The 23,608-nt window shown below is 46.2% G+C and overlaps 1 protein-coding gene across 1 annotated transcript in view; it reads left to right on the top strand.

Annotated features, from left to right (window-relative positions):
• The window catches only part of GRIN2B (glutamate ionotropic receptor NMDA type subunit 2B), a 410,291-nt gene extending 389,663 nt beyond the window's left edge, over positions 1 to 20,628 (top strand). The window contains exons 12-15 of the mRNA XM_042945857.1: positions 10,992 to 11,152; positions 13,020 to 13,207; positions 16,171 to 16,409; positions 18,768 to 20,628. Of these exons, the coding sequence (XP_042801791.1) occupies positions 10,992 to 11,152; positions 13,020 to 13,207; positions 16,171 to 16,409; positions 18,768 to 20,627 (2,448 nt within the window). The 3' untranslated portion in view covers position 20,628. The remainder of the gene's footprint in view (positions 1 to 10,991; positions 11,153 to 13,019; positions 13,208 to 16,170; positions 16,410 to 18,767) is intronic.
• The last annotated feature ends 2,980 nt before the right edge of the window (positions 20,629 to 23,608 follow it).

The following is a 23,608-nucleotide window of genomic DNA, read 5'->3' as shown; positions in this document are numbered from 1 at the left end:
CCAGACATAAGACTTGGCCAAACATGTAAGACTTCGGGGCACAGGTATGACTTGGCAAAGCTAATACAGGAGTAGCAGCTTCTGTGTCATCTGCTCAGCTCTCCTAGCTCAGGGCCAGACCTCAGAGAGCTTACATAAACTCTAAAGCCATTACCTGATTTTATGAACTATTTTAGGAAATATTTATTAAGGTTCATATATCTAAATTTTGTAAACTGCAAAAGAGGTGACTGTTTTGCTAGGAGGAAAACTAATAATTAACCGAATTCCAGGAATCTGAAGAACTGGTACATTGTATTTTCTATACGCTCTTTCTGGGGGCACAGCAGGAGGGTGGTGACAGCGGAGGGCATGCTGTTCCCTCCACCACCTCCTCCCCTCCAGAGTCCCAGTTCCATGCTGAGCCCAGAGAGGCAAAGGGCTGCTTCTCCAGCAGCATAGCATCCAGAATTGTGAAGCTGTACTTGCCAGGCTTCTCCTATCCAAGTGCACATTCCTTCATATGCAGACTTTGTGTGTTTGCCACGATGGACAACCACAGCGCTGATATTAATAAGAGAAAAAAGAATAGAAGTGACTAAGATATTGAGTGTTTAGTATGTGCTAACTCACTTTCTGGCAGTAACAGAATGGTATCCGGCTCTCCAGGGGCCCAGGAAGTGAACTGAATTAATTTCGGCCCTTTTATTATATACCTGTGTCTTCTAAGTACATTCTGTGATGTTATTGTTATTGCAGTTCAGTCTCCTCTGCTGAGTGAATTTGAACAATATTCTCTCCAATGAATAATTTATAATGAAATGTAGAATAATTATTTATTTCTTCCGCCTCCGTCCCAGATTATAACTTTCATGAAGGTTATAATTCATGAAGAATCTTATACTCTAATCTGTCACTATATCCACAGCCGGGTGGTTCCATGGGGAGGGTCCCGAGTGGCCATCCTGGGCCCCAGGTTTTGAAGGGGAGGATTTGTAATGGGATGTTAGGCCTTACTTCTCCTCTTAGAACATTGTTGCCGTTCAGTTTCAAAGCCAATTGGCTTGTGTATTCAGTCACTCAGTTAATAAATGATGGAGCTCAGATTTGAGCTTCAGTCTCTAGAGCCCGTAACCCACAGGTAACACTTACTGTTTTACCATTAAATTGTCCTTCAGTGTAAGCAGAGACAGCCTTGTTGTCCTGTCTGTCCTAAGCATTTATGGGCCATGGAACAGTGAGGAAGACCATGCCTTCAGAAAGCCTAATGTATAGATTACCATCTGCCTGTCTTCCCCCTTTGGGCAAACAGGGACCATAGTGGGGGGGGGGGGGGAGGCTGATTTCTCCAACCACCTCCTCCTGGCTTCAAACATGGCTCAGAGTCTGAAGTCAGACACACACACACACACACACACCTGACACACCCCTGCTTCATTCTGTTCAGGCTGTAGGATATTATGAGGGGAGAATTCAGTAGCAGACAACAATAAGACAGGAACAGTTGCAGTACTTCCTTTATAGCTCATGGGGAAATTGGGAAGATCAAAAGAAAAATGAGATGCAAAAGGAGTTGCCCTTTGGGCAGGGGGTGGAGATGCGAACCAGCACTCCCACTCCTGGGTGTTTACCTTAGAGAAATGAAAATTTATGCTCATGCAGAAACCTGCACATGAATGTTACAGCTGCTCTATTTGTAACTACCCCAAACCGAAAGTAACCTAAATGTCCTTACATGGATAAATGGATAAACAAGCCGATACATCCGTACGATGCAATTCTACTCAGCAATAAAAAGGAATGACCTACAGATCCTCCTGCATGCATCGCAAGGGCATTATTAGAAGTGCAAAAACCCATCTCAGAAGGTTACGTGCTGTATGATTCCATTTAAATGACATTCTGGAAAAGACAAAACTTAACGGGGATAGAGAACAGATCAGTGGTCGCCAGAGGTTAAAGGTGGGGGGTGTTTCAGCAGGTGATGGGATTGTTCTATGTCCTGATTGTGCCTGGGGTTACAAGATTCTGTGTATGGTCAAAATGCATAGAACTAATGGGGATATAGTGTTTCACAGGTTCGTAGTTTCATGGTGGGGATGGCTGCACAACAGTGTGAATATACTTCATGCCACAGTACGGTACACCTAAAAAAATTTAAAATGAAAAAAAAAAAAATTAATGCTACGTTTTACGTCAGTTACACTTTACCACAATTTAAAATGCATGCATGAAAGAATAACACATTTCATTAAAATAATACAAGTCGGGGCGCCTGGGTGACTCAGTCGGTTGAGCATCCGACTTTGGCTCAGGTCATGATCTCATGGTTCATGGGTTCGAGCCCTGCCTCAGGCTCTGTGCTGATAGCTCAGAGCCTGGAACGTGCTTCGGATTCTGTCTCCTTCTCTCTCTCTCCGCCCCTCCCCTGCTTGCACTCTGTCTCTGTCTCTCAAAAATAAACATTAAAATAAATAAATAAATAAATAAATGTCGATAGTAAAACTAGTGGTGAAGCAGGGTATGCATGGTAATAATAATGATAACGGGAGGGTCCTGGGTAGGTAAAAAAAAAAAAAAAAAAAAAAAAAAAAAAAAAAAAAAAAAAAAAAAAAAAAAAAAGCGGTCCCTTTAGGATTCTGATGCTCTGCCACATCCTCATAAAAGCCACCCTTGTGTCTGAAGCCTTCCCACCTTTTCCCTCGGGTGCCTTGGAAGGCTGAGTGGCATTTGGGCATTGATTCTTCTTGTGATTCAAATGTAAAAGCAGGCATAATGGGATGAATATTTATGTGGAGGATTGTTAAGCTCTGAGGACAAAAGCCCCCAGATTCCGCGTCCGTGTGGATGGACCCTGCAAGCAGAAAGTACAGTATCCGTCTCTGCAAGGTCATGGTGCTGGCCGGTCCCAATCTGCACATGCTGGTCAGACTCCCACTGAATGAGAAGAGCCATTTTCAGGCAGCCAAGTGCCCAGGAAGGCATTTCCTCCCCACCCTCTTCATGTTAGTAGAGCTGCTGTCATTTGTGTGCCCTCATTCACAGGATCTAGCTCTAATTAACCTCATTGGGCTTTGTCTGGTGGTCAGCACAGAAGCCTGGACCCAGTCAGTATTTAGGAGGGTTTTTCTTTTGTTTTCAGAACCTGCTCTTTCTCCTGGCATCATGGCCGCAAAGACTTCTCTGCAGACATATTTCCTCACTCACCATGGAAACTAAGCAGTGTTGGAGGAGGACTCTTAAAGCAGAGGGGGGTCTTCCGGTGTAAACCCACATTAGCTTCCCATCCCTATCCTTCCAAACCCAGCCCATTCACCCCGCCAGCTTACACCCAGCCTCCTCCAAGAAGCCTTCCAGGCTGATTCCGGTCTTTCTCTTTTGAAGAGAACATGCCTGGTACATGTCGGGGCGGTCTTGTATTTTAGCTAGCTGTGCACATGCCATCTTCCATATTCTCAGAAGGGAGGGGGGTAGCTGATGATGTTTCCGTTCCTCTTTACCACCCCCACCCCCACCCCCACCGCCTGGTTCCAGATCATCATGGGAGCTCAAGTCCTGCTCAGCTCCTCTCTGTCTTAGTTAGTCCTCCAACCTGTCCTTCGTGCTGGCACCTCTGGGCTCTTTCTAACACAGAAACCCACTCTTGACACTCAGTTGCCTCTGATAATGATGATGCTGACAGTAATAATAATGACAGCAATAATAGCTAATATGGTATATTTATCATGTGCCAGGCACAGTGCTAATATTTTGCCGAGATTAATTGGCTGAATACTAAGAAGGCTTATGGGGTAGGTACTGTTATTAGCCCCACTGCACAAAAGTGGAAACCGGGGCACAGAGAAGTTAAGTGAGGTGCTCCAGGTCACACAGCTATCAAGCAGCAGAGCTGGGATTTGAATTCAGACAGTTTGGCTCCAGAGGCCCTGCTGTTTCTTCTCCCTTAGAGCATGCGCTCTGAACTTCCTTGCGCGGCATTCGAGTCCCTTTGTGATCCCGGCTCTGTCTCCGTCTTCAGCCATGTCAGCCTCCAGTTATCACGGCCACATCTGCGAGGCTCAGACAGTGACAAGCAGTTCATGATCTCTAGTCATGCCCAAACTCTCTCCCCATCGGATGTCACTGCACCCCGTTGTCACTACCTAGAAGCCCCTTTGCTCCTCTTGTCCAACTGGAAAACGCTTCCTTCCGGTCTTGACCCCCATGCTGCCGCTTCTGTAAGGCTGTTGAGGATGATGCCCCGTGCTCTGTGCTCCCACAGCTGCATAGGCACATTACTCCTAACACCCATCATGTTGCTCACTGTCCCTTCACCACGCCAGGCTTGTCCCCTGGTCAGGCCTTTGTGTCTGCTGTTCCCTGGGCCCAGTATGCGTTCCCCAGGTCTTTGCAGGCCTGGATCCTTCTTGTCACGCGGGTTTCCATTCAGATGCCACCTTCTCGGAGAGGCCTTTGCAGGACAGCTGATCTGAACTTGTTCTTCTACTGGTCACTCTTTTTCTTGTCTGATAGCTGTTTCTAGCTTCTTCGTAGTACTTCATTGTCACTATTTAAAACCGTCCACGTTCCAGTTGTCTATTGCTGCACAGTAGACCACCCTAACACTTAGCGGCTTGAAGCAAGAACCATTTCAGGGTATTTGACTAATTTGGGGGTCATATATTTGCTCAGGGCTTCACTGGGCGATTCTTCTGCTTCATGTGGCATCAGCTGAGGTCATGTGGTAGTCTTCTGGTAGCTGGGCTCAGCTGAAGGGTCCCAGATGGCTTTACTCTAATACCTGGTACTCTTACTGGAACAATTGGAAGCCTGGGCTAGGCTGGGACTGTAGACAGGACTGTGATGGCTCCAGCGTGGTGGCCTCAGGGTTGTTGGACTTTTTACAGAATGGACTGCTTCCCCTGAAGCGAGGTTCCAAGAGGTCCAGGTGGAAGCTGGAAAGATTCTTATAACCTAGCCTCAGAAGTCCCAGAATGCAGGGGCACCTACATGGCCCAGTCGGTTAAGTGTCTGACTTCAGTTCAGGTCATGATCTCAGAGCTTGTGGATCTCAGCCCCACAGCGGGCTCTGTGCAGACAGCTCAGAGCCTGCTTCAGATTCTGTGTCTCCCTCTCTTTCTGGCCCTCCCCCATTTGTGTTCTCTCTCTCTCTCTCTCTCTCTCTCTCTCTCTCAAAACTAAATAAACATTAAAAAAGAAAAAGGCACAGAAGTAAATGTGTAGTTACTTCTGCACATCTTATTGGCCAAGCAAGTCACCAAGCACAGGCCAGAATCAAAGGGAGAGAACATAGACCTCACCCCTTGGTGGAAGGAGTGGAAGAATTGGTGGCTCTCAGTCCACCACCTTTAACAGGCAGGGGTCACTTATTATTCGCCTCCCTTCTTTATAATGTGAACTCTTTCAAAGCAGGATCTTATTCTTCTGTAATACTGTATCCCCAGCACCGAGAATAACATCTACACATGGCAGATGCCCATAGATCCTTGCTGAATAGCTGTATGAATGAAAGAATAAAGGAATGAATGAAAAAGAAAATGAATAGAAAATCGAATGAATGTTTACATCTCTGACTGTTTAATATGTAAATCTTTTGAAAACAGAGCCTGATTTTTTTCTTCTTCTTCGTACCCTTAGTTCTTAATACAGCCCTCTACACTAAGAGATGCTTGGCAAATATTTACCAAATGAATTGATGCGTTTTAATTATTATAGTTAAAGGAGATAATGTGAGTTATTACATAGGTGTTGGATATGAGTAACTGCTACGAATGAATTAGTAATGCCTTATACATAGGAAAATAAGTTTATATATTTATTTAATAAATAAGACGAAATGGATCAGATCCACACTTCCCTTACCCTTCTCTGCAACAGTCTGTATGGGAGGCTCTCCATTCAGCCCCACGGCCCTCCAGTCCAATCATCTTCGGGTGAGGCAGGGACCTTTACTCCAGCCTTCTAGCACCTCTCTCCTGGCATGGCTTGCCAAGACTAATTCACTTTGAGGTTCTTAAGACAGGGGCTGAGATGATGGTCTAAACAGCTAAGAGGGTTGATTTCTGATTCCCCACAGCTGTCCAGGAGGATCAAGTGAGATTACAGTTCTCTTAACATTCGGCATTGTTTTGCCCTTGTGCAAATGTGTGCTTACAGTTATTGCTGGAAGCCACGTGTTGAATCCAGAGGGTGAATGCAAGTCAGCATTTGACGTGCCAGAAAGGGAAGGACACCCTCACAGGTGGCCCCACTTGCCGTGTGGGGCTTCATTCCCAGTAAGCAGTAGTAGGGACTAGTCAGCCAGCATACAAGCCGGCAGTGGGAAGGCTCAGCTCCCAGAGGTGGGATTTGAATTCAATCCCTCAGCTTGTCCTCCAGCTTCGCCATGTGGCCTGGAACAACTTACTTGGTCTCTTTAGGCCTTCAGTTTCCTCACTTGTGATATGGGGAAATCTGTTTCTATAATCCCAATCTGGGTAACTCGGGAAAAAGATTCCAAATTCAAGGAAACCCTGTGATGGCCAAAGGTGACCAATAAGGAATACTGTGTACAATTCCCTACTTAAAAATCAGACAGAGCTCTTTAATCCAGTGTTGATCTCCTTGGTGTATTGGGGGGGGTTTAAATCCTTTTTAATTGTTTCTTGGGATCCCCCCCCGTTCTGTGAATTTTAAGACTCGTGGTTCCTGGCAGTACAAAATGATACTCCTTCCCCAAACCCCAGAGAGCATTGATTGCTATTCAGGTTAAACAAGTGCCATATAATGCCTCACAGCTTGGGGTAAATTTTGTTACAGGGCATTTAGTGGAAGTGTCAAAGTATTTGGGAGATTATTCTTTCCTTCTTCCCCACAGGCCTCACTGAACATGCAGTTCTCTATGGCCATGAATTTTAGCCAAGTTCAATGTCCAATGATGGATATTTTTTTTTAAATTCGAGTTTTATTTAAACCTCTCAAGCTGGGACAAGAATTTTCAAAGGAAAAGGCAAGCTCACTTCTGCCTCTGCTTTGGCTAATTCTGGGGCAGTGCGCTCACCCTCTTGGTCCCCAGAACTGGCCTAGTTTAAGGAACAAATGAGAGAACAAGAGTTTTCCATCTTAGGGAACATTGGCTAACACGAGACAATTTTAGATGTTAGAACTTCATCCTCAGAGAAGCAGTCAATAATTTTGAGAATCCACCATGTGCCAGATACTGTGTTAAGTGGTTTCCTATATATTATTACTAAAAATAATACTTCCAGAAAAATGGGGCTCTGTGAATTTAAATAACTTGCCCATGTTCACACAGCTGGTCAGAGAAGGAACTAGAAGCCAATACAAATTATCTGCCTCTAAGACCAGTGCATTCCAAGGACTGTGCCTTTCCATTCTTTCAGTGCTGGCTGGTTTCTCTGATTGTTTTCTTACGGAGGATGCTTTCACCTTTCAGTGTTTAAGAATCTGGCTCCGTTATCATTTATTTCCTTTAGATTTTTAATGACTCTATTTTCAAATATTTTGTCTCCCTTGGTGGCTTCTCTCTTCATGATCTTAACTTTCTTTCAAAGAGTACTTAATTTTGATGAAGCCTGATTTTTTTTTCCTTTATTGGTGGATTGTGCTTTGGTGTCATATCTCTAGAAATCAATCTTTGTCTAACTCAAGGTTACAAAGACTGTGTCCTGTATTTTCTCCTGGAAATATTATAATGTATATTTAGGCATGTGATTCACTTTGTGTTAATTTCTATATATCTCATGAGGTGTGGGATGAAGTTCTTTTTTTTTTTTTTTTTTTTTTTTTTTTGCATGTGGATATCTAATTGTTCCTGTACCATTTGTTGAAGACACTCCTATCTCTGCTTAATTGCCTTTGTGACCATATATGTGTTAGTCTGTTGGTGGGCACTCTATTCTGTTCAGATGATCTCCTTATTTTCTCCGTGCTATTATCACACTGTCACAATCTCTATCACTTTGTAACAAGTCTTAAAGTCAGGTATTATAAGTCCTTCAACTTTTTTTCTTCTTTTGCAGTCATCTTGGCTATGTTAGGTCCTTGATCCTTTCTTTAGTTTTTGTTCAAGGACATGGTTCTAAACAACATCTGGAAATCTGAAGATAATTTAAAAATTTAAAGTTACAAAAGAGTAGTGCAGAAACTTTCCATAATCTGGCTTCATCAGGAAGTGAGGCACCCTGGACATCAGATTCTATCTGGTGAATCAAAATTATTGCGTATACCTTACATGGATTGCTAATTTTCAAAAAAAAAAAAAAAAAAAGACCACACATATAATGACCCACACCAGAATTGTACCTGACACGATTTCAACTTTCACGGATGTTTCAGAAAATATGCTGGGCCCTCGGATATCTTGGTCAACTTGGACAACTGTGAGGCTCAGTTGTCTTTGTTCTAGCAAAGTGGGGAGTCACTGATCAAAAGGAGTTTGTTTATACATTGCTGCCTGCTATAGAATGTATTCTGCATTTGATTTGGGGGCTACCTGTTTTCGAACAAATGAAGTATTGTCATTGACTGTGATATGCATAGCATTCTGTCTCTTCCATAAAATATATCCCTGTTGGGGCATCTGGGTGGTCCAGTCGGTTAAGTATCCAACTCCCGATTTCAGCTCAGGTCATGATCTCACAGTTCGTGAGTTTGAGCCCTGCATCAGGCTCTGCAATGACAGCGCGGAGCCCGCTCGGTATTCTGTCTCCCTCTCTGTCTGCCCCTCACCTACTTACACTCTCTATCTCTCTCAAAAATTAATAAATAAACTTTAAAAAAACATGTCTCTGTCCCCTTAAACTTACTCTCCGCTGGGGACAAAGAAGAGTGCTATTAATTAAGCCAATTGATTCCTGATAGTGTTAGCCTTCACTACCACTGTGTGTCAGTGAGCAGATTACTTGTCCTCTTTGCCTTGGTCTTCATCTGTGAAATGAAGGGTGTGGACTGGTTAACCTGGAGTGGCTTTATACAACTCTAAAATTCTAGGACTCTTTTATTCACTTAAAAATCACAACGCTTTCAAAACCAATGAAACAAAAACTCTTAATGGAGAAAAGCACTGTGATAAGTCAGACGGGAAGCCTCTTGAGTCAAGAAATAGTGGTCTTTTGATGCATCACAGATTGCCTAACCCCACTGCATGACTCTGCTCTTAACTATGGCCAACTCTGCACACTGAAGACGGTATTTGTGGTTCCTGGTGCTGTGACATTTTGTGGTTTATGAAACCCCTATATTCAGAGAAGCTCTTGAGCTTTTCAGGTCAAGGGAAAGAGAAAGGAGAATGTCTTTAAGCCCACACAAGTCCAGAGGTTCAGAGTACTCCTGAGTATTCCAAATATATCTCTGAAGTAAATATATCCCCATAGTATTGAAACCAAGAGGACTTGGGGGCACCTGGGTGGCGCAGTCGGTTAAGCGTCCGACTTCAGCCAGGTCACGATCTCGCGGCCCGTGAGTTCGAGCCCCGCGTCAGGCTCTGGGCTGATGGCTCGGAGCCTGGAGCCTGTTTCCGATTCTGTGTCTCCCTCTCTCTCTGCCCCTCCCCCGTTCATGCTCTGTCTCTCTCTGTCCCAAAAATAAATAAAAAACGTTGAAAAAAAAAAAAAAAAAAAAGAAACCAAGAGGACTTGAAATATCTATATCGTCTTTCCTGTGCCAAGCTACGGGAGCTACTCTGGCCACGTTCTAGCTGATCACTGCTGTACTATTAGAATGGGGAGGTTGGAGAGTGTGAAGTTTACTGGGGAATGCAGAATATAGACATGAGTTTAAAATAATATAATCTTTATTGAGCACTTACTGCGTGCAAGGGTGCTGTGCCAGTCACATCTTATACATTATATCATCTAATCCACACGAGAGCCTTGAAAACGAGACATCATTGTCTCCTTCTTGCAAATGAGGAAATGATGCATGGAGTTCATGTCACTTGCCCAAGATCACACAGTCGTAAGTGGCAGAACTGATCTTCAATCCGTATCTGTCTCAATTAAGACCTTAAACTTCTAATGACTATATCAAAGAGTAGCTCTCAGAACTTAACCAGTTCATTCAGAGAGTAATTGCATTTGTAGCATGATAGAAACCCAGAACATCAAATACTTTGGGGTAGACGTGATGGAGGAAAGAATTCACAGAAGGTGTCCTGAAGAAATTGCTTTGAGTTACATTTTGAGATGAAGGACATGAATTGGCCTCAAGAGAAAAGTGAGTTCATGCTGAGGGGACAGACTATATGAGGCCATGAAGATACAAATGAATAATTTGTTCAGGAAGCAACATACAGTCTTATTAATTGCAGGGCAATACCAGAAATAAGCTGATGCCACACATCTAAGCTAAGAAATTTCACTTTGTTATGATAGGCACTGGAGATCTACTCTTAGTTCTTAAGCAAGGGAAGGAACATAATGAAAACTGTATTTGATTTTACAGTTTGTTCAACAACTCATGTAGAATAAATATAGGCTTTTAATGCATCAAGGAAGGTCAAGAAAATTTCTTAGCAAAATATATTTGATATCCAACAAATTGTTTTCAGGAGTACAATGTAGTTCATCCCACTGAAGTTCTATAGCCTTAAATGGTGCAATGACAATGTATTTAGACCCCTAAATTAAGAGACCTGTAACCATATTTTACATAATTTTCAGGTGTAAAGGTGACTAAGCCCGTGCAGTTAAGCTAACAGCACATCCCCATCATCACTGATATTGTACAGTATGCACAAATGGAACATGCAAAGGTTATAGATTAAATTCAGGATTGGGAAAATAGAAAGCTCTCAACAATATGTATTAAATTGCATGGAATTGAAGTCCTCTTTCAGTTAGCAACCGCTGTTCCTAAGTGAGGGCTATTGTATTTGGTGAACTGTAGTTGGGTCCCTTCCATTATAAATCCACTAAATGCTAACTTAATATCTCTTCACGTTTTCTGAAGCATTTTCTTTCTTTCTCTGTCTGTCTCTCTCTCTTTCTCTCTCTTTCTTTCTCTCTCTCCAGTTCCAGAGACCCAATGACTTCTCACCCCCTTTTCGCTTTGGGACTGTGCCCAACGGCAGCACAGAGAGGAATATTCGCAATAACTATGCAGAAATGCATGCCTACATGGGAAAGTTCAACCAGAGGGGTGTAGATGATGCATTGCTCTCCCTGAAAACAGGGTAAGAACTGCTTCCAAGCTCAGAGTCTTTGATATGTTTCTCACATTTATTAAATGTACACTGAATCAGCTATATCATGCTTGGGTGCCAAACTTAAAGCAAACAAGACTGCATTTGCTTTCTGTGGATTTCCAAGTTGAATTTGACAATATAATTCAGGCCAGTGCACAAAGACTCCTATGCTATTACATACTTCTATGTATACTTTTTTTTTTTTTTTTTTTTTTTTTTTTACAAATTATGTTCTACTTGCATCAATGTAACCGTGAACCAGGAATAAATAAAATAGCTGTAAAAGTAAAAGAGAAGCGTCAAGGCTAAGGTTCATGTATTACATGTGACATGAAGACCTGTTGACTAAAAGGTGAACATGATGATTCTGGTGTCTTTTGGACAAGGGAGGAATAAAGGAAGAAAAGGGTGAAGGTTTTTAGACCACAAACAGTGAGACTGTGTTAACTGATCTCCAATTCCCGCTTTTATTGGTGTTCTTTGATCCAGCTTTATACACTAGAAAGTTATTTGTGTGTTAAGAGGAGCTCATGAACTGGAAACACCTTGGCTTGCATAATCCCAGCCACATTGGTCCCTTTATTCATTTGGCCTCTGAAAGCCACGGCTGTGGGATAAGATAGATAGACAATTGAGCATTATAGATGTTGGGACTTTGGGGTCAAGGGGTCTTGTAGCTGATTTCCTGTGTTGTATGATAACTAGCAGCACCTGGACCTCCCGGTGGCTCCAGTTTTGGAAAAGCTACTCAGATGCATGTTTCCTTAAATACTGTTAGACTCTGTCTTATCACCACGACATCACAGCAGATTACAGGAGATGAGACTTGAGCTTGGGTGTAGGACCACTTTGGTAGGTAGCCTGGCCCCTGGTACAACCACAGCTGTCCGTCATATCAGAGTTTTGGTTTTTTGGTGTGTCACTTTTCTATAGGGTCCTCGTGGGCCTTTTAAAAATTTTTGTTATCTTATCATACCGGAAAGGGCTTATTTTTTTCTTAAGGAGGGATAAAGCTAACTCACCTTGTACAATTGAAGGAGATGATGCATGCTTTTCTTTCTTGCAGACCTCTCTAGTACCTACCTATATGGCTGTATTTGAATTTCTTTCTCTACCTTCGATGTGTCTAAAGATTGGTTTGAAATATCGGTCCATGCCTTCCTGCCTTTACCCGTGGTCTTACTCCCTTCCCTACATATTCCTCCCTTGGGAAGCACAATACATAATATGAGATTCTTCTATGTTGGGAACTTGAGAGACCTGAATTCTTCTATACGTTGGGTTTTCCCGTCGTTGCGCACATTCGCTCTTAACGTAAGCCTGTGCCGCTACAACCCCGACTACTCCTTTCTCTCCTTGTGGTGCAAAACAGAATATTGAAACCTTTCTGACCACAAAAATAGCACTGCACATCTATCGAAACACACACACCTACACTTATCCCCACTCTGGACTGTAATGAACTGAGAAATGAAAAATGTTATATAAATCTACCCCGTGCTATTTGTTGTTATCATTGTGATGGTTACTTTTCATTATTTCTGTTATTATTTTTATTGATTCCTTTTTACTCCTTCTCCTTTCAGACACAGCTTATGAGTTGGCTTCAGGCCCGACTTACATTCTCATCATTCCCAGTGGGAGGGAAAGAACTCCTCCTTTCAACCTGAAATCACATAAAGAACAGCCCGCGATTTAGGCTTTAGATTCTGGCTGAGTTCCAACTCGAGCCTTACTTTGAACCAGTCCTCCCCATAGTTGGCTGGAACCCTATTGCTTCATATTAATGGCCCCATAGGTAGTTTTGGGCTAAAATTCCTCCATTGGATTGTTTGTTTGCTTCTTCTTTGCACAGGAAACTGGATGCCTTCATCTATGATGCAGCAGTGCTGAACTACATGGCAGGCAGAGATGAAGGCTGCAAGCTGGTGACCATTGGCAGTGGGAAGGTCTTTGCTTCCACGGGTTATGGCATTGCCATCCAAAAAGATTCTGGGTGGAAGCGCCAGGTGGACCTTGCTATCCTGCAGCTATTTGGAGATGGTGAGTCAAAGAAAGGGGAAATGCTTATTTGGGCTCTTCTCACGGCTAGTCCAAAACACCAACCTTTCTTTCTTCTCCATTCCTGTAACCCTTGCACTTCCAGACAGTTATCTCACGGTATACTGTGAAGTTTTGGGGGGGTAGGCATTAGTTTCCTACAGCTGCCATAACAAAGTACCCTCGCTGAGTGACTTAAAGAATAGAAATTTGTCTCACAGTTCTGGAGGCCAGAAATCCAAGATAAAGTGTCAGCATCGATTCCTTTGGAAGGCCTCAAGGGAGAATCTCTTCCATGCCCCTCCCCTGGCTCATGGTGGTTTTCTGGCAGCCTTTAGCGTTCCTTCACTTGTAGACACATCGCCCCATCTCTGCCCTCATGATCACACGCCATTTTCCCTATGTAGATGCCTGATTTCCCCCCATTTTTAAAGATGCCAAGTGTAATGGATAGGGGCCTACCCTACTCCAGCATGATATCCTCTTGTCTAATTACATCTGCAACCACCTCATTTCCAAATAAAGTCACATTTCAAGGTACTGAGGATTAGGACATCAACATAGGAATTTGGCGGTGGTCACGGGGTGGGTGCACAGTTCAACCCATAACTGGGTGAAATTTGGGAGGATTAATGTAGTTGATCAAGGAGGTACATTTCAGGATTGCAGGGTATGATTAGACCTTCAGGGATCAAGTAAGAGGGGCTAGTATTAGATGTTCCAGACAGTCTTTTCACATGTGGCCGGAGCAGTAGAGAGAGCTTCGGAAAGGCTTCTGCTTTTTGTGTGTCCAGAGAAAGGCCAGTACACTTGTGGCCATCTATTCATTCTTCCCTCTCTCCCATCTTGCTCTTTAAGCTGGAAGAGATAGGAAGCAGGGACAGGGTCCTCTGAGGCAGAAACTCGTAAGGCACTCCCCAGTGTCATTTTGGCAGGAGACTGAGGCAGCCATCTTGCTTTGAGAAGATCTCCAATTTCATTACACTCCAGCCTTCGGCATTCCTCTCCACTTTGTTTTTTAAAGTACCTACTCTGCCTGTTAGTCTCCCAGAAGCTAATCCAGTTATGCGAGGGCAGCCTGACTCTGCTTGGCCCCACAGGCCATCAGCCAGGAGGTTGTCTAAATTATGTCTGCAGAACCTTTGCTGTTAGGGATGAGATTCGAGGCAGAGGAACACAGCTGGATTTTCAGACTCCAGGTGAAGTCCGTTGTTCCACTAGTTAGGAAAATCATAGTTTGATCAAAGAAATGAGTAAAATGTGATTTGATTTGGGGCGCCTGGGTGGCGCAGTCGCTTAAGTGTCCGACTTCGGCTTAGGCCATGATCTCACAGTTCGTGAGTTTGAGCCCCGCATCGGGCTCTGTGTGGACAGCTCAGAGCCTAGAGCCTGCTTCTGATTCTGTCTTTCTCTCTCTCTCTCTGTCCCTCCCCTGTTTGCTCTCTGTCTCTCTCTCTCTCTCAAAAATAAATAAACATTCAAAAAATGTTTTAAAGTGATTTGATTAACACTGGAAAGACTCAAGGCTTATAGCTGAAGCATATAAGCCATGTTGGTATAAGGGCTTCTATAATTTTCATGTAGCTGTCACTTAAAGGCAATAACAGAGCCTCTGTCTATGAGGAAGGGAAGCAGTAGAGATTGTTTGCAGAAGTTACCAAAGCTCCAGTCAGTTTACTCAAAGTTCAAATTTTTAACCAAACTGAAATTATTAGAATAGGTAGCTTTCTTCATGAGATTTTCAGAATTTTGTTTGCCTAGAATTAGATGCATTCAAGGGCACATGAATTTTTTCATTTTCCTTTTGTCTAAGGTTTGTACCTTCCTAATTTCTAGTATCCAGGGGAGTGGATAAAGGTTATTTGTCTCTGGCATGAATTAAATCAAGCAGAGCTTCTCGAAGCGGTGTTACAAGGAGGCAGTTCTAAATTTGGTGGTTTCATTTGATTCAAGTTCACTCCCCTTTACTCTTAATATTTCCCTCTGCAACAAGAGATCAGATAGTGCGAGGGTCAGTGGGGGATCAGTCAATCTCTGCTTCTCTCTCTCCATCCCTCCTTCCCCAGCCCAATCTGATTTGCACACTTAAAAAATTTTTTTTCTGAGAGTGGGGGAGGGGCAGAGAGAAAAGGGGACTGAGGATCCGAAGCAGGCTCTGCGCTGACAGCAGTGAGCCCGATGCGGAGCTCGAACTCAGGAATCTTGAGATCATGACCTGAGCCGAAGTCGGACACTCAGTTGACTGAGCCACCCAGGTGCCCCTGATTTGCACATATTTTAAGAGCCAGTTTTCTGAATCTCTTATTTGATTATGTGATTTCTTACTGTCTACAAATGAAGGTACAAAGCACCTAGTCTGATACTCAGGCCCTGAGCACCTTGCATGAACCTTTTTTGTTCAGCTTCCTGTGCCCCCTTTTTCTCTGCTTGAGCTGTTCTGCGTGTCTTTCCCAAACAAAGGCTTGTGTACTCCCACCTCTCTCCCCTTGATCATGCTATTTCTGCTGCCTCGAGTGCCTTTTCATGCAATATAAATTAAAACGCACCCATTTTCTATGCCCACCTCCAAGTCCTACCTTCCTCAGGAGAACTGACCGGTCACGCCATCCACAAAATTACTCCCGTGAATTTGAACTCTCGCGTTACCTGCACATTGCCGGTCATATTGATTATCTGTATACAGTTTGGACTGACAGATCATGGAGAGCGGAGGCAATGCCCCATACCTTTGTGTCACTGCAGTACCCACATTAAGTTGTCGCCGAATACTTATTGAATACGTTGATGAATTGATACACGGCGGTATTCATCAAATTACCGTGATTTTCTCTATTGATTTTTCTTTCTTTCCGTCTCCTTGTCTCTTTCTCTCTTGTGTCCTTCTCTCTCTTCCCCAATACCCTTCTTGTCCCCTCTGCCTGCTCTCGGCCCCCCGTTCCCCGCTCCCCTTGCCGGCCCGTCTCCAGGGGAGATGGAGGAGCTGGAGGCTCTCTGGCTCACTGGCATCTGTCACAATGAAAAGAACGAAGTCATGAGCAGCCAGCTGGACATCGACAACATGGCGGGAGTCTTCTACATGCTGGGGGCAGCCATGGCTCTCAGCCTCATCACCTTCATCTGCGAACACCTTTTCTATTGGCAGTTCCGGCATTGCTTTATGGGCGTCTGTTCCGGCAAGCCTGGCATGGTCTTCTCCATCAGCAGAGTGAGTGGCTCGATTGAGGTGTCGGGAGCTTGCGGGGGACAGCTCAGTCTAGGGCCGTGCAAAGCACAGAGACCCAGGCGGGCACTAATTCCAGCCCCGTGCAGCTGCAGCAAGAAACCGCATCGTGCACCTTTCCCCCGCGGGTCGGGTGACGGGATTTCAGGTGGCTCTAAACAACAGGGGGTGCTGGTTTTCCTTCAAGAAGCGGCAGCTTCGTGTGTGGGGCCTGGGCATTTGGTTCTCACGAAGAACTGGCAGATCTGTCAAAACGAAAATTTTGGCCTTCTACCAAATGCTTTCCGTCACCGTTAGTTAATTGTGTATAGGCTGTATTAATCATTTAATCTCTCTTTAAAAAAAAAAAATCACATGTCTGTTCAAATAGTGAAATATAATGTGGCTCTCTTGTTCTGACATACAGAGATAAATTATTGGTAGCTCCACGGTTCCACTCTGTTTTAACCATGTGTGAGTTATGCAGAGTTAAAGAGCTTAACGGAACCTTCAGAAATAAGTACTGACCCATAAGAAATGTACATTCCAGAAACTTTCTTCACTGAAACAAGAGTACAGCTCCTAAGTCATTCTTTATCTAGGTCTCTTCTCCGTTTCTGGTCCAAAGTGAGGATTCAGAACTCAGTTTTAAATATGAACAGAGGATCACAGCGAAGCGGGGTGGGGGGAAGGCAGGCTTCTTTTCATTCTTGTCGGTAAAGTTTTGGGACTCATTCGTGAGAAGTGACCTCAGATGTCCTTTATAGAATAGAGGGCTAGATTTCAGATATAACTAACTTGGGCTCTAATGGAGTTATGTAAGAAAATGGATTTCTCATTAAGTCGTCCTGTCTTCTCATCATTTTCCTGTAGTGTTTTAGTGCTACAGAACAATTTCCTCTCTGGCTGTGAGCTGATTCAGGCCATTCAGGAACCTGTACGCAGGAGAGGGGGGATGCGTGGTCCCTGAATCACATTATTGCACCGTACAGCCCTGTCTGAGGTCCAACATAGGGTGATGGCAGAAGGAACGGGGGAGCTGGTGGCCTGTAACAGGAATCCCACTCACGACCCGGAAGCATAATGAAGGCCCCCGCAGAAGAAACTGCTTGGTGCTTTCTCTTGGCCCCAACCAAGGAGGGTTAGAAAGAAGGAAAGTAAGGACAGTAACCTTACTTTGAAGATCTTAGGTCTTGATATGGCCCTCTGGGATGGTGAGGCTCACTTCCTCTAACCCCTTCTTCTCCCCCACTTAGCTGTGATTCTCTATTCTAATCTTCTCTTCTCTCGTCCCCATCTGTTGGGGCAACTGCCCTTCCCAAATTAATCCCCTTTGTTTTCAAGACCCATTTCAAACCACCTCCTCTTCACATACTTCCCTTGCCAGGGAAAAAGGTTTCAAATGTGTCCACCTTCCAAGGCAGGGAGCGAGACATTAGCAGGTTTCCCTGACTTGGGACTTGAACCCAACCCATTACCTGGGCTGGGTGGTGTTTTTCAAGGCCTGGAACAAGGAGCTGTACACAGGGAGTTCTCAATCAATACTAATTTGTTACAGTATTAATTATGTATGATAAGATTAAGTGAGTGACAAAGTGTTAAGAAGGAGACTAGGAGCTAAAGAGAGAATAAGTGAGAGGATTCAACAAGGGAATTATTTGTCCCTACTTAGTACTTGCTGTCTGTCCCAATTCTGCCCTCCCACGGTGTAGGACACAGCAGGAGAAAAATCCTTCTTTGACCCCAGGGCTCCCTAACTCTCTCTGTGAATTTGGTTCATGCTTGGCTCAAGAAGAGAACTGCTCAGCTGTTATTTGGTGACCAAAATCCTAAAAGCCACTGGAAAAAAAAGTGGCTGTTATGAGCTCTGAGCTCCCCTGTGCTATACCACCAGTCAAGGGTGGCCAGCCTGGGCAGAACAGCCCCAGCACCTGGGGAGTATTGCTATCGATTTCCAGGAAGCTGACAATCATTTTTGCAATCAGCTGATATCATGACCTCATTTTTAAGATGGGAAAACGTAGGCACAGGAAGGAAAGTCAGTGCAAGGCAATGGTGGAGTCGAGGCATAGAATGTCATGTCTTACAATTCCAATCTATTTACTCAAGTCACTTGGAGTGACCGTGTCCCCTCTCAGAGAGCCAGACCACTGAGCTTGGCTCATCTTGTGCAAATGCAAGGTGATAAATCAGGCAAGCTTCTGGCCACAGCATTCTGTGAGTTTTAAGACCGTGCCACGTTTCATGCCTGACTTTTCTTAATCCAGCGAGGCAGTTAGTAGCAGTGGAGGGGAGACTGTCCTCCACGTGGGCATTTCTAGCCTCGCCAGAGACCTGATGCGTGTCATCCTCTCCTTGCTGCAGGGTATCTACAGCTGCATCCACGGGGTGGCTATCGAGGAGCGCCAGTCCGTGATGAACTCCCCCACCGCAACCATGAACAACACGCACTCCAACATCCTGCGCCTGCTCCGCACGGCCAAGAACATGGCCAACCTGTCTGGTGTGAACGGCTCCCCCCAGAGCGCCCTGGACTTCATCCGGCGTGAGTCATCGGTCTACGACATCTCCGAGCACCGCCGCAGCTTCACACACTCTGACTGCAAATCCTACAACAACCCGCCGTGCGAGGAGAACCTCTTCAGCGACTACATCAGCGAGGTGGAGAGAACTTTTGGCAACCTGCAGCTGAAGGACAGCAACGTGTACCAGGATCACTATCACCACCACCACCGCCCCCACAGCATCGGCAGTGCCAGCTCCATCGATGGGCTCTACGACTGTGACAACCCGCCTTTCACCACGCAGCCGAGGTCCATCAGCAAGAAGCCCCTGGACATTGGCCTCCCCTCCTCCAAGCACAGCCAGCTGAGCGACCTGTACGGCAAATTCTCCTTCAAGAGCGACCGCTACAGTGGCCACGATGACTTGATCCGCTCCGACGTGTCTGACATCTCCACCCACACGGTCACCTACGGAAACATCGAGGGCAATGCCGCCAAGCGGCGCAAGCAGCAATACAAGGACAGCCTGAAGAAGCGTCCGGCCTCGGCCAAGTCCCGCCGGGAATTTGACGAGATCGAGCTGGCCTACCGCCGCCGGCCACCCCGCTCCCCGGACCACAAGCGCTACTTCAGGGACAAGGAAGGGCTACGGGACTTCTACCTGGACCAGTTCCGCACCAAGGAGAACTCCCCGCACTGGGAGCACGTGGACCTGACGGATATCTACAAGGAGCAGGGCGATGACTTTAAGCGCGACTCGGTCAGCGGAGGAGGGCCCTGTACCAACAGGTCTCACCTCAAACACGGGGCGGGCGACAAACACGGCGTGGTCAGCGGGGTCCCGGCTCCCTGGGAGAAGAACCTGGCCAACGTGGACTGGGAGGACCGTTCGGGCGGCGGCAACTTCTGCCGCAGCTGCCCGTCAAAGCTGCACAACTACTCCGCGTCCGTGGCCGGGCAGAACTCGGGCAGGCAGGCGTGCATCCGCTGCGAGGCTTGCAAGAAGGCAGGCAACCTGTATGACATCAGCGAGGACAACTCCCTGCAGGAGCTGGACCAGCCGGCTGCCCCTGTGGCGGTGACGTCCAATGCCTCCACCACCAAGTACCCCCAGAGCCCGACCAACTCCAAGGCCCAGAAGAAGACCCGGAACAAGCTGCGTCGGCAGCACTCCTACGACACCTTCGTGGACCTGCAGAAGGAAGAAGCCGCCTTGGCCCCGCGCAGCGTGAGCCTGAAAGACAAGGGCCGCTTCCTGGACGGGAGTCCCTACGCCCACATGTTTGAGATGCCAGCTGGCGAGAGCACCTTTGCCAACAACAAGTCCTCAGTGCCCACTGCTGGACACCACCACCACAACAACCCCAGCGGCGGCTACATGCTCAGCAAGTCGCTCTACCCTGACCGGGTCACACAAAACCCTTTCATCCCCACTTTTGGGGACGACCAGTGCTTGCTCCATGGCAGCAAATCCTACTTCTTCAGGCAGCCCACGGTGGCGGGGGCGCCGAAAGCCAGGCCAGACTTCCGGGCCCTTGTCACCAACAAGCCGGTGGTCTCGGCCCTTCACGGGGCTGTGCCAGGCCGTTTCCAGAAAGACATCTGTATAGGGAACCAGTCCAACCCCTGTGTGCCTAACAACAAAAACCCCAGGGCTTTCAATGGCTCCAGCAATGGGCATGTTTATGAGAAACTTTCTAGTATTGAGTCTGATGTCTGAGTGAGGGAAGAGAGAGGTTTTAAGGTGGGTACGGGAGGGTGGGGCCGTGGGCGTGTGGTGCGCATGTCACGGAGGGTGACGGGGGTGAACTTGGTTCCCATTTGCTCCTTTCTTGTTGTTTTCATTTATTGACGGAATCCTGGAGTTCTGATTCCTTCTAAGAGGGCAACCCTGGTGACCAGCCCCAGCCCTCCCCCGCCTCTCCAGTGCTCTCCTCCCTCTCCATCTGTCAGTCGTTCCCGTTCCCGGGAGGGAATCCGGTGGGCTCGCTCAGCACGGGAGGGCAGAGTGGAGAAAGGAGGTGGCTGCGTGCAGGCTTCCTCGGAGCATGGAAGGACTGTTTGCCACCCAACTTGGAGTGCAGCAGGGAGAGAGATACAAGGAGGCCACGTGAGCGCAGGATAGCTCTTCCCAAACTGATGTGGATGGTTAGGTGAGAAGGCAAAAGCACCCAAATGAGACCATTTGCCATACTGCCCGTGAATGCAAAGAGGCTTTTGCTAAATTCCAGTCACTTAGGTGGCATCCGTGTAGGGATCACGTGCCAAGCAGAGGGCAGGAGGCCATGTGTGTTTATATATAAGCCAAAAGAATGTTTCAATTCCACGAGACTCCGTGGTGGTGAACTGGAACCAAGGGTCTTTGGTAGGTGACGGAAAGCACGTCATAGCCACGTTCCATGGTGCACTAGAGGCAAGAGAAGGTGGACGACATGTGCATGTATGGCCATGTACACTTGTACGTGCATGTAGTCTACACGGGCATGTGGTCAGGGGCCTAGAAATGTAGAGAGGGCAACCTGGACTCCTAAAGCTGTTTCTTCCAACATCTCGAAGTGGTGTGCCTCTTTTGGCTTATATACAAACAGAGATGGTCCGATGCTACCTGAAGGTTGGCTGTCTCTCCCCTCCACCCTTCCTGAGTGAGGAGAATGGAAGTTCTTGACATGGACGATGATGCGGTCTAGACAAAAAGGTGACGAACGATCCTACGAGAGCAAGGTGCAAAAGTCACTCCTCTGCGGTTCAACCAGTTTTGAACGAGAACTTTCCAGGAAGGCTGAAGGGAACGGGAAGCAGCCACGGCTCTTTTGCCCACACTTGAGAGCAAAAGATTCTATAAAAGCTTTCTTGAGCCAATGTTTGGGGAGGAGCTACGTAAAGCTTTGAAGTATAGGGGAGTTGTTTACGGTCGGGTAAGTGAGAGAGGGGGATGTTTTCAATGCTTTGATCCCTTCTTACTTCACCTGGAGCTAGGAGAGCTTGCTCCACCAGAACTGATCACAACTGATCTGGAACAGACAGTCCAATGGCATGAGCTTGCTCTGTGAGTACAGCTCAGGAAACGTGGAGGGAAGGGAAGAGATTTGGAAGTGGAGAGGGTAGGAGGGGAGGGACTCCCCCACTGCCCCACTGGGTCTGGCTCCCTGAGAATGTGGCATTGAGCTCAATGTGAACACTCTCAGTAGAGGCCCTTCCACCTTCCTACAGAACCTTCTTTCCCTCCCAGGTGTACCATTCAAGAATAAAAATATATATGTAAATATATATATATGTGTGTGTATATACACACACATATATATATATTTAAAACTCCAGGGATGAGGGTACTGGCAGATGCAATGCCCCCCTTCACTTGGAAACTTGAGAAGGGAAATGAATATTCGTCACTGCCGGTCCTGAAACTTAGGGAGGGGGTGTCCTGTGGGTCCGTTCCACTGTCCTGCCTTCCTCCCCTTACCCAGGCTGGCAGCCAAAGAGCCCCGGGTCTGTTTGGAAGCTTGACTGCAGGATCTCCATGTTGCACACAGGACACATAAACCAGAAAGGTGCTCATCCTCCTCTGGAAGGAAGCTGCCATGCCTCTTCAAGTCACACCCTCCAGGGCTGCTCTTTGCCTTCCTGTTTTGCCCTGACTCACCACCCTTCCTCCTTCCCTGCCCTTGACTGCTGTCCCCTGTCCTCCTCCTGGATTTTTACCTCAGTATCTTTCATTTTAAAGCCAACTGAAGGCCTTGTAAAGCTATGTTTTCTTTCTAAAACGAACCTGGGGGCAAGGGGCTGAACCTCTCACAGATTTGGAGAGAGGAGCACGGAGTGCTTTACCTTAGATTCAAGGAAAGACTTTGAGAGAGAGGACAGAGGGCGTGAGGCGTCTCCAGGAGGAAGAAGGAGAAGGGCCATATAAACATTGCTTCACCCTGACTCTGTCTGAGGTCAGGGGATCCTCCCCTCACTCTTCCTCTTACCTCACCCCTTTCAAATAAAAAAACCAAACCAACTAACCTAGCGAACAGCAATCTAGAACAAAGGGGGCTCTGTCGGTCTCCACTGGTGACAGAAATCAAGATGGTGTTTATTTCATATGTAAATATTTTGTTTTCTAATTAATTTTGTATAGATAAAGTGTTCTCTTGTGAGTATTCAGGGTGTCGGGCTGGAGGGAGTGGGGTGGGGATGGGAATGAAGAGGGGAAAAGTGTTTTGTTATGGGTTTTCATTTTCCATTAGGGGAATTGTTTTGTATGGCTTTTGCTTCAGGGGGTCTGGGGAAAAGTGTTATGTGAATGGAGGCCACTGTGGTGAAAATGCCAGGGAAAAGTAATCTGTGCCCACGCCTCCCCACCTCACCAATCTTTTTGGTCTGTGAGAAGTGTCCGTGCCCATCAGCCTGGGCTTGGCACTGGGTCCGGCTTGGCCCTAAGCAGAACCCAGGTCCTGCTCCTGTCTCCTAGGTAGACCGCGGATGACCAGCATTCCATGCAGAGTCAAGCTGGTGACACCACATTTGCCCTGTCGGCACCTAGGGTAGGAAAGATTCCAAAAAAGGGCTTAAATCAGAATTGAGGTCAAATTGACCCTCAATCCTGATGTGGCCGAGAGGTTTCAGGAAGCTCAGTCCTGAGAAATCTCCCAGAAGCCCCCTTGTGATGTTTAACAACCATATCAAAGCCAATTCTTTTCTTCCTAGTACCTGAGTGCT

The sequence above is a fragment of the Panthera leo genome, chromosome B4 (genome assembly GCF_018350215.1).
Source record: "Panthera leo isolate Ple1 chromosome B4, P.leo_Ple1_pat1.1, whole genome shotgun sequence".
Lineage (NCBI taxonomy): Eukaryota > Metazoa > Chordata > Mammalia > Carnivora > Felidae > Panthera > Panthera leo.
Note: the sequence above shows the minus strand (reverse complement) of the source record. Positions and strands in the feature narration are given on the sequence as shown.